This window comes from Saccopteryx leptura, chromosome 10, assembly GCF_036850995.1.
Source record: "Saccopteryx leptura isolate mSacLep1 chromosome 10, mSacLep1_pri_phased_curated, whole genome shotgun sequence".
Lineage (NCBI taxonomy): Eukaryota > Metazoa > Chordata > Mammalia > Chiroptera > Emballonuridae > Saccopteryx > Saccopteryx leptura.
In genome coordinates, this window is record NC_089512.1 from 15,471,604 (window position 1) to 15,486,993 (window position 15,390).

Below are 15,390 nucleotides of genomic sequence, written 5' to 3' on the forward strand. Positions count from 1 at the left end.
GGCAGAAGACTTTGTGATGGTGTCTCTCCCTAAAACATCTGCACCCTGAGCTCTCTTCTTCTGAACAGACAGCGCCTCAGGCAGTAGAACGTTCGTGTTCAGAGACCTACACAGAGGTCAGGACTCTGTCTTTTCATTCAGTAGCAGATGGTGAGGGTAGAGAAGAGCATTCAGTTAAAACAATAGTAATATTAATGTAATTTTTCAAAGTGTTTTTAGTGCTTCCTGCTGGGATTATAATAACTATCTTCAATATTGTTTCTGTACCTACTTTAGGGACAGAATACCTGATTAGGACTGTCTCAAAAGCATTACTAATGACAGATTTTAAACATAGAGAAAAATAGAGGTGTATAATGAATGCCCCCTGAAACACCCCCTCACCTGCCACCAGCAGCCACCGGTCCATGCCAGTGTTGCCCTGTCTACTTCCTCTACCTCCACTTATTATTGGAAGCAAGTCCTCAGTATCTCATATTTTCATGTGTATTTAGGTATGGCGCTATGAACAATATGCACTATCTCTTTTTAAAACAATCACAAGACAATTTCACATCTGAAAAATTAAGAATCACCCCAATAAATTCAATAAAAGGGAGAAAAAGAATAATTCCTTCATACTCTAATCATGATTTTTCTTTTTTACATGTAAAAAAATTTGTTATGTTCCCCACATTGGAATTAGTTGTCGTGTCTTTTAAGTCTCTTTTTATATTATATAGGTTTTTTGGGGTTTTTAAATCTTTTTTTCTTCCTTGTAATTTAAAAAAAAATTTTTTTATTTATTCATTTTAGAGAGGAGAGGGAGAGACAGAGAGAGAGAGAGAGAGGGAGAGAGAGGAGAGACAGAGAGAGAGAAGAGGGGAGGAGCTGGAAGCATCAACTCCCATATGTGCCTTGACCAGGCAAGCCCAGGGTTTCGAACCGACGACCTCAGCATTTCCAGGTCGATGCTTTATCCACTGCACCACCACAGGTCAGGCTCTTCCTTGTAATTTATGTGTTGAAGAAACTAGATTGCCTGTCTTACCAGTGTTTGACAGTTTTAGGGATTTTGCTGTTTTATGCCATAGAGTCTAACATGTTCCTTTTCACTCTGTATTTCCTTTTAATGGGTGGCAAAGTTTCGAGGCTTAATGAAATAATTGGTTTAGTATTATTGGCAAATCTACGTCATAGGTTATTTTCTTTCCTGTGCTTTATTGATTAGCATAACTCCATCTTTAAAGAGAAATCTCCTTTCATCTCTTTATCACTCAGATGATACAGTTTAGTTAGTAAAGGTGAGATAAAGACTTGATTCTTTTACTGGCGAGTTTTCAAAATAAAGAATTGCTTGTTGGTCCTGGCCAGTTGGCTGAGTGGTAGAACATCTGCCCAGTGTGTGGATGTCCCAGGTTCAATTCCTGGTCAGGACACACAAAAGTGACCATCTGCTTCACCACCCCTCCCCCTACCCTTCCCCCCTCATTTTTTTCTCTCTCTCCTTCCTCCCACAGCTATGGCTCAATTAGTTTGAGTGGGTTGGCCCCAGGCTCTGAGTCTCCATATCAGGTGCTAAAAATAGCTCGGTTGCAGAGCAATGCCCCTAATGGGCAGCGTATCGCCTGGTAGGGGGGGCTTGCTAGGTAGATCCCAGTCAGGAGTCAGTCTCTCTGTCTCCCCTGCTCTCAATTAAAAAAAATTAATAATAATTGGTTGTTTAGTATTCTTCTGCAGTCATCCTTTTTTTTTTTTTAAGATTATGAAGTAAAGAATTCAGACATTTGATGATTTCAATCAATTATAGATTTTATTCTTACTGATTTCCAAACTGTGTAAATTTTAACTAATGTAAAGCCCTTCAGGTTAATTCCCAAGTAATTTTGACATGAATTAATTGGTTTTGACAGCTTTTTTGCTCTCTAGAACAAGAAGGTGTTCCAGGCTCACCTGGAGTCAGCTGCTGCCCAAGGAAGCCTGCTTCTCTTTTAGTGACACAGTGTGGGTGTTAGGGGTACTCTTGCCACCATTTGTCACTGTTTATAAGCCTTTTTAGTGGCTACATCAGTTAAACATGTATGTGGGATATTTTAAAAAATAATTGAAAAACAAAAGTTTTAAAGTCAAAATGCTAGTTTATGTTGATAGTTCTAGTTCACATTCAGGACTCTAGGGTTTTTACTTAACCTCTTCTTTTTTATATATGTATATCTCTTTTTTCCCACACTAGCATTTTCAGTTCTCAGAGTCACTGGGGATGATAGTAATTATGTTATATTCTATTCTCATTGCTTTATCCCACAGTACCCAGAATAGCAATACCAACATCACCACCACCGAGACAATTACTTAAAATAGTTACATGTTTTTGTCTTGTTCTGTTTGGTTGTTATTTTACTGCTAGGCTATGTATAGTGCAACCATTGTTTTTAAAAGTTACTTGAAATAGTTTCTTTCCCTGTGCTTATGCTGCTAACTGGATATATAGTTAGGTTCACTGCATTTTATTTCAATATTTAGAAATTGCTGTTTTACTTTTTATTTTTAAATCACTTTTTATTGTGGTAAAAAACATATAACAAAAGTTACCATCTGAACCATTTGTGAGTGTATAGTTCTGTAATGTTAAGTGTATTCACATTGTTGTGCAACAGGTCTCCAAAACTTCCTCACACTAAAATCTCGTACTTACTAAAAATTTTCCATTCCCCACCTCCCTGGCAACCATCATTCTTTCTGTCTCTATGAGTTTGATTACTCTAGAGACCTCATATAAGTGGACTCATATAATATTTGTCTTTTTGTGACTGATTTGAGTAGCATAATGCCCTCAAGGTTTATTCATGTTGGAGCACGTGATGGTATTTCCTTCCTTAGTAATATTCCACTGTATGTATTTAAGTACCACATTTGTTTATCCATTCATATGTCAGTAGCCACTTGGGCTGCTTCCACAAGGAATTGCTTTTTAAATTTACTTTTGTTTTAAAGTTATGTAAAACATTTATATAATATCTGAAGTCAAATTACCCCCAAAAATATATTTAAAGAAGTCAGCCTTCTGTCTCTCCATTCCTCTTTCCTCCTTCCTTAAGGGAATTTTAAAGTGAACTGGTTTATTCCATTTTTAAATCTAAGAAGATATATATATCTTGCCATTCATAAAACATATGGAAATACTTTTTTGTGTTCCCCTTCCTTAGAAAATGGTAGCATACTATAAATACTGTTTTGCACCTTGATTTAATCACCACATGCGGAGATTTCCCTCATTTTTGTAAATTATTGTATAGTTATTTCATTGTGAATATAATATTGATTATTCCACCAGTTCCCTATTAATGGACATTTGAGTTGTTTGCAGTGTTTTGTTCTTAAAAATAGTCCTGCAAAAATGAGGTACTGTGTAGGTTTTTAAAAAATTCTTGCCCATGTATCTATGGGACTCATCAAAGTGAATTTGCTGGGTCAAAAGGTGTATTGAGGCCCTGGCCAGTTGGCTCAACAGTAGAGCATTGACCTGGCGTGTGGAAGTCCTGGTTTTGATTCCCGGTTAGGGCACACAGGAAAAGTGCCCATCAGCTTCTCCACCCATCCCCCTCTCCTTCCTCGCTGTCTCTCTCTTCCCCTCCTGCAGCCAAGCTCCACTGGAGCAAAGTTGGCCCGGTGCTGAGGATGGCTCCAGGGCCTTCACCTCAGGCGCTAGAATGGCTTCGGCCACAACAGAGCAACGCCCCAGATGGGCAGAGCATCGCCGCCTGGTGGGCATGCCGGGTGAATCCCGACCCGGCTCATGTGGGAGTCTGTCTGTCTCCCCACTTCTAACTTTGGAAAAATAAAAAAAGAAAAGTGTATTGATTCTGCTGAATTCTGCCTAATTCCCTTTATATTCCTACCAAAATGTATGAGTCTGTTTCCTACCCCAGAGTACTTTCCTATGTTGTCAAGTTTTTGGTCTCTTACTAGTGTTTTGGTGAGAAATATAATTTTAATTTATATTTATCTTAGTGTGATTATCTTTTCATATTCAAAGCAATTTTTTTCCCCTGCAAACTCTCTACCTCTTTAGTCCATTTTTCTGTATAGTAGTTTTTTTTTTAAATTTTCTTTCTAGTTTTAGAGACTCCCTCTAATAGATAGTAAATTTTTGTTTCTTATATAAGTTCTAATTTTTTATTTTTTACTTTTTATTTATTGTTTTAGTGAGAGAGAGTAAGGGACAGATAGGGACAGACAGACAGGAAGGGAGAGAGATGAGAAGCATCAGTTCTTCATTGTGGCATCTTAGTTATTCATTGATTGCTTCCTTATATGTGCCTTGACTGGGGGGCTATAGCCAAGCCGGTGACCTTGGACTCCAAGCTAGCGACCTTTGGGCACAAGCCAGCGACCATGGGGTCATGTCCAGGATCCTGCGCTCAGGCCGGCCACCTCAGGTTTCAGACATGGGTCCTCTGCATCCCGGGCTGAGTGACGCTCTATCCATTGCACCACCAGCTGGTCAGGCTTTTTTTTTTTTTGCTGCAGTTTGTCATTTGTCTTTTTTTTTCTTTTAATTTATTGATTTTAGCCAGAGAGGAAGGGAGAGAAAGACAGGAATATCAATCTGTTCCTGTATGTGCACTGACTGGGGATCGAACTGGCAACCTCTGTGGTTCAGGCCGATGCTCTTAACCAGTGGAGCTATCCAGCCAGGGCTGTCATTTGTCTTTTTATTTTGTTTATAGTGTCTTTTGCCATTCGAAAGCTTTTATTTTTAGTATAATTTGTTATCTTTTTCTTTTTCTTGCCTATAGAATTTGAATCACTTTTAGTAATGTTTTTACATATTCCTTGGTTATAAGAATTCACTCATCTTTTCTCTAGTAATGTAACTGCTCCCTACTTCTCTTCCTTCTTCCTTCTCTCACCTTTTCTCTTTTTCTGAACACTTTTAATTATTTGGAACTGTCCTGGGGGATGTAACAAGGATTGGTTCCAGCTTTCTTTTTCCAGATGGATAACCGGTTATCCCAAAGTCACTAATTTAAAAGTCTATGTTTTCTTACTGATTTAAGATGCTCTTTTTGTTTTGTTGTAGTTGAATATATTTGTCAGTTGGTTCTATTTAATATATTTAATTGGGTCTGTTTCAGACATTCTATTATGCTCTATTGTTCTGTATTTAAGAGCCATTATAACAGCATTTTCATTATGTAGGCCTTATGATATGTCTTAATACCTAATAAGGCTTGCTTTTTCAGTATGTTTTCTGCCTGTTTTTTATGTTTTATTCCAAATATACTTTATAGTCAACTTGTCTTACTCTAATGAGAAAATCACCTGGTGCTGTTATTTCGGCGTCATTAAATGTATGGATTAACTGGGGAGCGGACTGACATTTTTATCATATTGAGTCTATCTGAGAAAACGGTACGCCTTTCCGTTGGTTCTGTCCTACTTCTCTGTCTTCCAAGGATATTTATATAATTTTTCTTATGTAGCTGGTGGATATTCTTGTAAGTTTACATGTATGTAATTTTTAAATGTATTTTTGATATTGTGTTTATTACATATTCTCTCTTGATTTTGCTTATTTCTATAAAGATACTGAATTCTGAATGTTAATTTTTCAACCCATTACTAAGTCATCCCATTGTTCAAAGTAATTTTGCCATTGATTAGTGTGGGTTTTCTGGATTTATAATCCTACGGGATGAAAAATTAGGATTTTCTGCACCTTTCCGTAGACTACGGAGTTTTTCTAGCGTACTGTGCATTGGCAGTTCAGGGGTGACCGGGAGGCCATACTTAGCCCCTGTAGTGCTGTATGGTAGTTGTTCCCGTTTGTTTGTGTGCTGTTACCATATCGTGTAAACCATATCGTTTGTTTAATAACAGGAGTTAGAAAGGCAGAAACATATGTGCAGTGTGCTGCAGCATAAGATGAATGAACTCAAAGAAGGCCTTCGACAAAGAGACGAGCTTATTGAGGTATGTACATGAACTGTGGGAGGACTTCATTTTGAAAAAAAAATGCATTGAATGGGATAGAGGGGTATATGTTGGGAGGGAAGGGAGTTAAATGCCACAAAAAATTTACTGTTTGTCTCTTCATATTTGACTATACTCTAAAATTTTACAAACATGAAGCATAAAGGCAGACACCTTGTATACAAAAAGACAAATGCTGGCCCGTGCTGCGTTCAGGCTTGTGCTGGTGGAGCGAGTCTGAGAGCCAGTGTTGGCAGCCTGTAAGGAATGGGAAGCAGTGGTCCACCAAGATAGCTTCAAAAACATTTATCATCCTTTCGTGCTGACTACCTCACATGCCATTTCTGTTTTTCTTTAAATGTGGTTTTTCCTCTCGGGGTTGTCGTTTTTTTGTAAGTGTGGAGTTAAATTTTTGTTGGTAAGAGATCCTGCCCACTAGCCTCGGTGTGTTTATACAGGAGGTCTAATGGTAACCTAGTGTTGGTGCGTGCGCAGTGTCAGGACGGTGTCTCTGAGTGAGCTCTAGGAGGTAGATGCCTCATTTACCGTGCTCACTGCCCACTTCCCTGTCGCTCAGACACCTCACCCCACCCACACCCACCTCCCATCTCTCTTTCCCTGCTCCCCCGCAGACGCACCTGCCTCACAAAATCTCTTTCCCTGGAAGTGACTGTTTTTCTATTTGTGGATTTGTGTACCTTTTCTTCATTCTTGAGAATAATCTAATTGAAACTAGGCTGCTGAAAGCAGGTAGAATTTGTGAATTCCAAATGCAGACACAGAAAGCTGTTGGAAATACCAAATTACATGTGAAGTTAGTTGTCTTAGTTTTTCCATGTATGCATTAAAGGGGAGGATGACGTCAGAGTAATGGCGGGGTAGGAAGCGATACCGATAAATCTCCCCCAAAACTCAACAAGATCTTCAACCAGAAACAGAAAAACCTATACTTGGAGCCTCCAGATGCTTCGCAATACACCCAAAGGTATGGTCGAGTGAAAAATTGGCTAAATATATAACCAAACCCCGAAGGAAATAGGGAGTAAGAAATGCTCCGCCTTCCTCACTAACCTAAACAGGGCGGCTTTCTCTGGTAACTGTGAATATAGAAACTGAGGCGGGCAAAGGGGGTGAATAGATCCAGGCCGCGGCACAAACGGCCGAACCAGGCTGTGGCACGGAGATCCAAGCTGAGGAAAAACTGATCCTGTGGCAACCCGGGCAATACAAGCTAACACTCGCGCCAAACCCAAACAAAGAAAGACAAGCAGAGCGGCCATTTTACCCGGTCTCCTGGTCGGCGTGCGCGCAGTTAGTGGGCGAGAGATTTCTTCCTAGGCCCCGGGAGTGGGTGCCCGTGTTGCCCCACGGAGAGGCAGGGTCAGAGGCCTTTCTGTGGGCCGAGGGCAGAGTCTCTGGGCAGCCCCAGCGCCCTGGGAAAGCCACGCACGGGAGGGAGTGAGAACTAATTCCAACGGTGGAGATTTTCCGTGTTGGTGGGGGTTTCACTCAGAGGGGAAACGCGGCCGGCCTCATATCCTGGTCTGCGCGCGCAGATAGTGAGTGAGAGATTCCTCCGAGTGCCTCGGCAGTGTGCGCCCGTGTTATCGCACAGAGGGGCAGAGTCAGGGGCTTTTGTGTGGGCCAAAGCGGAATCTCGGGCCGCCCCAGCGCCTTGCAAAAGCCGCGCACGGGGACGGAGCGAGACTCAATTCCAACGCTGCAACTTTTCCCTGCGGTTGGGGGTTTCACTCAGAGCATGAGACTGCTGGCCGGATATCCTGGTCTGCGCGCGCAGACAGTGAGTGAGAGTTTCCTCCAAGCGCCCCGGAAGTGGGCGCCCGCCTGTGTTACCAGATAGAGTGGCAGAGCCAGAGGTCTTTGAGTGGGCGGAAAGCCCGCCTGATTATGCTAGCAGCTCTGACTGACTGAGCCTTACCCAGAGCCCTGTTCTGAGTGGAAATAGAGTGGGGAGTTGCCAGCTCTTTGAGCCTCTTACTATCCAGGCAGAGGCAGCAGCAACCCCATAGCTGGATTATCAGGCTACTAATTGAGGAAGGAAAGACTAGGAGAAAGGCTCCAGGAACACGGACTCTCTCACTGTCGGAGCCTATAAATGCTAATGAGCCTCGACTGCCAACGAGACTAAAGCACAATACATGACTTTGCCATAGAGACTTATCAACTGCAAACCTCTACCTGAGCGTGCCAAAGGGGCAGAACCCGGGGTACAGAGTCACCGACCAGGAAGAGGGAGAGAAAAGAAAAAGCAAGAAGATAACCTCTCAAAATCAAGAATAATCTTCAGACTTTATAACCTATCCCATTTTATTTGTTCGTTTGTTTCTCTTATCTTCATTCTTGATACTTTTTTTCCTCCTCCAATTTGGCCGATTAACTCTCTGCCAGTCTTACTCTCTCCTCTCCTTGAACTACACTACCCATAAGTGTTACATCTCCCATTATCTTTTCTCTTCTCTTCCTTTCTCTCTATGAGGGTTGCACTCCAAAACCCTTAACTCTCTCTCTCTCTCTCTCTCTCTCCTTTCTTTTTTCTTCTTTTAGTGGTTCCCTCTTTTTTTCTCTCTCTTTCTTTTCTCCCTCTATATTAGTTTCTTCCTTTCTCCTTTACATCTCCTCTCATTCAAACCTCAATAACAAATTATCTTATCTGGGACTCAAACTTATGTTTGTGGCATTTTGGGGGGTTTTTACTTCACCTTTTTAACTCACTAGCAGTGCTCCCATCCCTGGCTCTCCATTTTATCTAGTTTTTCCATGTATGTCTAGAGCGTATTATCCAAAGTCTGTTTCTAGCTGGTATTTAAAATGACTTGTGAGTTCCTCTCCTCTTCTGTCCTTTGTATTTCTCCCATCCAAGTACTAACCGGGCCCCACCCTGCTTAGCTTCCGAGATCAGATGAGATCGGGCGCGTTCAGGGTGGTATGGCTGTAGACTGTCCTTCGTATTTTTGTGTGTCAGTGTGCCCCCTGCTTGTTACTCCTTTTCCTGACTAAGGTAGACTTCTCCCCTGTATTTCAAAAGAGTAACAAAACTGCTGTGGGAGCCGCTTCTCAAATTAATTAGCTTAAATTAGAATTGGTTAAGTGTTCTAGTTTTTAATTTGATGATGGCATGCAAGAGGAATTGTAAAATGCATTTTATTTCTATAACTTGTCATTGTGGTTTAAAAGCCCAGGACGCTGGGTATACAAACTCTAAACATTAGATATGTTTTAGGTGTTTCTTATTTTTATAATATCTTTTAGATGTTAATATCCATGTTCATATATAACTGAAAAACCTTTAGTGTGACAGAAGAATGCTTTTTGGTCTGCAGAATCACATGGTAAAGTAAGTAAGAAATGCATGAACAGGGAAAGTAGGAGATGATAATCGACCAATAATATTGATACATAGAAGAAAGCCTGTTGAACATAAGAGGGTAATTGAGCGTCACTTCATAAACAGAAGAGTTATTTAACAATTGATAAATACCAGATTCTAGTTTTTCTAAACATTGATAATTCATGATGTTCTTTGTGTCATAGATTCTGCTAACAGAAATTTAAAATGATGAAACTGAGATGTGTCCCTCTTGTATTTGTTTAATTGTGCTTGAGAAAATAAAGTTTAAAACTAATGCTTATTCTCTGTGATAAGGATCATAAGCAAATCTGAATTTCCCTCTTTAGAAATGTTAGTTTTTTCGTGTTTGGAAAACAGACACTTATCACAGGAAAAACACACATGTGGAGCTGTACGAACACAGAAGCCCTAGCTGGCTTGCTGCCACGTAGCTGTGGTCGGAACACTCTTCCCCAGCCCCAGGCCCCAGCCTTACTTTTGTAGCGGAGAGCCATGTCGCCAAGACACTGGATGTCATCTTTCCTTTCAGCAAGCAACTCTTGCTTTTCCTGTTCATTACAGATGGTGCCCTTTTAAGTTTCTTTATTAGCTTTATTTCTGTTCTGCTTTCCTCCTTCTCACCCCTCCCTTTTTCTTTCTGCTCTTTTATTAGTTCTCTTCCCCTCTTCCTCTGCAGGAGAATCAACGCCTGCAGCAGAAAATAGACACCGTGACAAAAGAGGCGTTTGAGCTCCAGGAGACCCTTCTTTGGAAAGATAAAACCATTAGGGTATGAGGTGAAACTGGGCTTCGCTCTGAGCCTCTTCGATCAGGAATAGACCAATATAGTTTCACCGAGATTCCTAAAAATCTGTGCTCTAGACTCTCCTTAAACATTTATACACTATGAGGTCTGAATAAGCAGAGGACAGACGCTTCTGTGGGAAAACCTGATTCTGTCTGTGAAAGAACTCCTCTCTCCAGCCGCCTCTGGGCTTGTAAAACCTATAAGTAGGAACTGTCTAAGGAAGTTGTTCTTTTATCCCCAGGATTCTTATCCAGAAGCAACCACAGGCATTTAATTCAATGTAACTTTATATCTTTACATTGCAAGGATTTGGATAAGAAGCAAGAGGATAGGAGTGGGGTGGGGGTGGAGGAAAGGTTATTAGCATTCCATAAATCCTTGGTGAGTAGAATAGGAAGAGATTAAAATCAGTTTAATTACGGAAGTGGATAGGAATGTCAGATTTGCCAGAGCTGCCAAATTATGACGTCATCTCTAATTATAACCTGGTAACTCCCCAGAGCAGGGCCCAGATAAGGAAAAAGTCTTCAGTGCTTTTTTGCTAAGCCCTTCAGGTAGATTCTAAGTACACAGTAGACTGAAAGAGATTCCACCCGTTCATCCCATGTGGCCTTTGACTGGCAGCCCCGTCTTATGGCACGAGCTCTCTGTTCGGCATAGCTGTCAAAGGCTTTTCTTGTCGGGGAAGGGCTTGTGGTGGGGAAGGAGAAGGAAGCCCTTGGCCTAAGGACATAGGAGATAGTCCTGTCGTGCCTGAGGTTAGGTGGGCAGGGGGAGCTGGCCAAGATCCCCAAGAGCACTTGTGAGAGACCTAACCTCTGGGTCACGCCTTCCTGTTAGGGGTGGTCTAGCATCCAGTTTTTTTCACACTTCCAGGGACTCTATTCTGTCATTAACAAACATGTGGGAATCAAAATGACCTCTTAAGAGTTTGCTAGACCAAAAACTTTTAAGAAATAAAGCTGCCTTTTAGAGTTTCTGATACTTAAATAACAAATTTCTAAAATTCTACCCAAAACTAGAAGAGCCTTCTGGAGTATAGATGAACAATTCTGCTGAGTTTGAAAATTGTGATGAGGAAGGTAGAGGAGGGGAAGGGGGATGAGTGGTGAGGGAAGGAGACTTGACTTGGGGAGGTGAACACAGTGCAGTGTACAGTGGATGTAGTATAGAAGTGTACGCTTAAAACCTACATAATTTTATTAACCAGTAGTATTTATTGAATATATTCAATAAAAAGGAAAAATGTATTTTTAAAAAATATTAAAATTGTGAGCTACTGACTTTATGTAAATTTAAAATGAGATGTGAAAAAGGACTGGCATGAAGTAGGTAATTTGCAAGTTTAGTTAAAACCTGGGCACTGTCTAGAGTGGGTTTCTGTTAGGACCTTACATCGTTTCTTCAGTACGTAGCTGCAGGTCCATGATTTCTATTTTGTATAATTTTCTCAGTATTTTAAACATTATTTTGGACCAGCCAAAATAAAATTCCGAACCTCTCAGTCCAATGAAATAGCTGTTCAAAAATAAAACAATGTTTTTTCTTACCAAAAAGCTCAGCTGATGGTTAAAATATAAATTATTTGACTTTTTAATTTTCTTGGCATTATTGAATGAGTAAGTACTTATCATCTTTCTATGTAGTAGATAATAATATGTTCCTTTGGCTTTTAAAAAAATTAAACTTTTAAAACATTTTGGAGGTAATTTTAGATTCACATGCAATTGTAAAAAAAAATGCAAAGAGATTCTATATAGTCCTTTATATAGTTTTCCCCAAATGTAACATTTTGCAAAACTATAGTACAGTATCACAGCCAGTATATTAACCTTGATATAGTCAGGATACAGAACATTTCGTCACTATTAAAGGGTCTCTCTTGTTCCACTTTTACAGCCACATCTATCCCCCACTACCCTGTCCCAAGCCCTGGCCACCACTAAGCTGCTCTCCATCTCTATGATTTTGCCATTTTAAGAATGCTATAGAAATGGAATTGTACAGTATATAACCTTTCGGAATTACCTTTTTGCCCTCAGCTAATGCCCTTGAGATTCATCCAAGCTGTAGCATGTATCAATAGTTTGTTGCCCTTTTAACATTAAAAATATTTTTTAAAAGCCGTGGTAAAGTACAAATAACATAAATTTACCATTTTTCAAGTGTAGTTAGCTGGTGGTATTAAGTACATTAACATTGTTGTGCTACCATCCCCACCATCTTTCCCCAGAACTCTTCGTCTTGTAGAACTGACTGAAACTCTGTCCCCATTAAACTGCAACTCCTCGACCCACCTCCACACTGGCCCTGGCAACTTCTATTCCACTTTCTGTCTATCTATAAATTTGACTCTAGTATCTCATATAAGTGGAATCATTAGTATTTTTCTTCCCGTGACTGGCTTATTTCACTTAGCATATATCCTAAGGTTCATCCATGTTGTAGCAAGGGTCAGAATGTCTTCTTTAAGACTGAGCAATATTCCACTGTGTGTATGGACCGCGTTTTGTTATCCAGTCATCTGTTGATAGGCTCTTGGTTTGCTTTCACCATTTGCCAGTTTCAAATAATGCTGCTGTGGACGCGGGTTTGTAAATATCTCTTTGTGACCATTCTTTCATTCCTTTTGGGTATATGTCCATGAGTGGAATTGCTGCATAGCAGTTCTGTGTTTAATCTTTTGAGGAGCCACCGTATTGTGTTCCATAGCAGCCTTACCGTTATACATCGCCATCAGCTCTGCACAAATGTCCCAGTTTCTCTACATCCTTCCCAGCATTTTTTTATAGTACCCATCCTAATGTATTTAATGTGGTCCTCCCTTGATTAGTAAAGGCACATTTTCAACATGGTCAGTGACTAATGCATCACTCGTCTGAAGCTCCATTTTTAAAATTTAAGGTTAGTAACTTCATGAAGGAGCATGGCTATTATTCTTATGTTAAAGTTCCATTTTCTTTAGTTCTTCCTTCATTGATCCTAGTGCTCGTGCCTTTATTCCGAAGGATGTCCCAGGCACCAGGTGGCCATGTGTAGAATAGATACATACTAAGGACTTATAAATCCATACGGCCCAGTATAAGATTCACTGCCATTCTGACTAAAGATATTTGTGCCCCAGTGCAATTATATGGAGAGAGTTAGCCTGTTGCCCAACATTTAGCCCGTTACGTGTGTCTTTCAGTCTTCTTGACACTAGAATTTGAGGTTAGGTCAGGGGTTAAGAATTATTTAGATCACCACAAGCATGTACTTTTTACCCTAAAAAAATTTTACTGTAAGGAGCTGTTATGGAATGCAAACACAAGGGTAGTTGTTATATGGTCAGGTAATACAGATGATTTCAGATCCAGTGTGAATACATTTGGTCCAATTATAAGGTATTTCAGTCCTCTTCAAACTCTGTGGTGAAATGTGAGAACTTACAGGATGTATTTTATTTTCCCAACCATAATTATGGGAAGATACAATTACAAAGTCCAAAACTAAAGATAAAATCCACTGCTATAGGATGTGAAAGAGGAGCAAATGGCATGTTCGAGCATTTGCTAGAATTTCTAGTTTCAAATTGGTCTGTTCCTAAGAGGTCTTTATATTCGATGACGGTGTTTATATAGAGCATGCCGTGATAGTGATCACTAACACAGTCACACGTGGTGATGCATGGCGTAACCAGGCATGCAGATACCAATAACCAGAAATATCTAACCCAGCAGATACTATAACGACTGTCGACAGACGGGAAAGTACTGCTTGTGCTGTGTTGTCGTAGTGTTTCATGTGTTATTAATGTAATGGAGTGTTAACGTTAGTTTGCAGTGTTAGATATTAGAAATTCACAGGCAGACTCGAGACATGTCATATGGTGTGAATTGTTGAAAGGAAGTCAGATAATGATGTTGCAGTTTGGGTAAGTAAGAAGGACTTGCCCTGTGGGTGACTTTTCCAACAGCATCTAGGCTGACAGGGAACGTAATTGTGGCCTTCATGGTACTGTGATTTAGACAGAGTTTACAAGAGCTTTGGAACCAAAAAGAACTGGATTCATTCTCTAGCTTTACCACTTATTGTGACTTTGGGCAAAAAAAAATATAACTTCTCTGAGCCTCAGTTTTCTAATCTGTGAAATGGGGAAAAGACAACATACACAGTATGTAAGGGAGAAATTATATATATAAACATAATACATAAAGGCTTAGTTATATTAATATATAACGGTGCCCACCATATAATCGGAGCTGCACCGGTGGTCGTTGCCCTCATCCCTTTCTTATTTCCAGTTTGGTCACAGAATAAATAGCATTATAATGGTTTTAAAACTTACCCAGCTACTCAGCAACCAGTCACTAAGCATTTGGCCCCCTTCTAAACCCAATAAACCAAGAGGAAAGTGACCTGTTGTAGTTTAACTTCTTGGGCTACTGGGGATGCTGGCAGAAAACAGTAAATATATGAACAAATGGGTGAAGAAAGGCCTTTTCAAATAGCCCAGCTGTCAGGTCTCTGAATAGACTGCCTAACTTGGGTATGTTTTGAAGACTGGGTTATTCGATTACATAGAGTAGGTTTGATTTGCTACTGATGACCAAAGTGTGTTCCTGCTTCTACACCACCTCCCTAGGCTCTGACAGCTGTGAGATTCAGGCAATGGCAAGGAGAATGCAAATGGAAACCCCAGCAGGCGCCTCTGGGGCCTTCCCTGTTGTCTTCTGCTCACACGCATGCGCAGCAGGCAGTGCTTTACACGGAGGACCCACTCAGGCCTGTGCCACTCAGCCTGGGTGCTGCCATTCCTTCTGCTTTTTCAGATGAGGAAGTTGAAGTCTAGCTAGGTTAACATGTGTCAGCCTACAAAAGCCAGATTCCATATTTGCTACCCTCCGTAGACGGCCTGTATTTATTTTGTCAGCGTGTCATTTTTGGTTTTTACACTTTGAAGGTATATCAGAAAAGCAAATTACTCTTAATTGTATTTAATTAACAAAATAGGTTCCTGAGAATCCCTTTGGAGATTAGCTATTTTTAAGTGATATTTGAAGAATATTTTGCCACACTACTTGGAGAAAAATCACTGCAGCCTATATTTAATTAAAATACCTTGTGTATTCTGGTCATTTCTCTTCCAGAACTTTTCTTTTCCAAAAAAAAAAAAAGTTAAGTATATTTTTGAATAAACTCTTTTAGTTTGAAATGTGGGGGTTTTATTTGTTTGATTGATTCCCCAAATGAAAATGTACTAAGGAGATCAGTAAGGTCAACTTTATTTTAATATTAC

The 15,390-nt window shown here is 40.2% G+C and overlaps 1 protein-coding gene across 17 annotated transcripts in view; it reads left to right on the forward strand.

Moving 5' to 3' along the window:
• Positions 1-15,390, forward strand: part of LRRFIP2 (LRR binding FLII interacting protein 2) — a 109,239-nt gene that overhangs the window by 81,865 nt on the left and 11,984 nt on the right. For 13 of the 17 annotated variants that reach the window (XM_066350368.1, XM_066350374.1, XM_066350371.1 and 10 more), the window contains 2 exons: positions 5,863-5,955; positions 10,002-10,094. In XM_066350368.1, coding sequence (XP_066206465.1) covers positions 5,863-5,955; positions 10,002-10,094 — 186 coding nt within the window. The remainder of the gene's footprint in view (positions 1-5,862; positions 5,956-10,001; positions 10,095-15,390) is intronic. The other 4 variants (XM_066350377.1, XM_066350378.1, XM_066350384.1 and 1 more) reach the window with 1 other exon arrangement.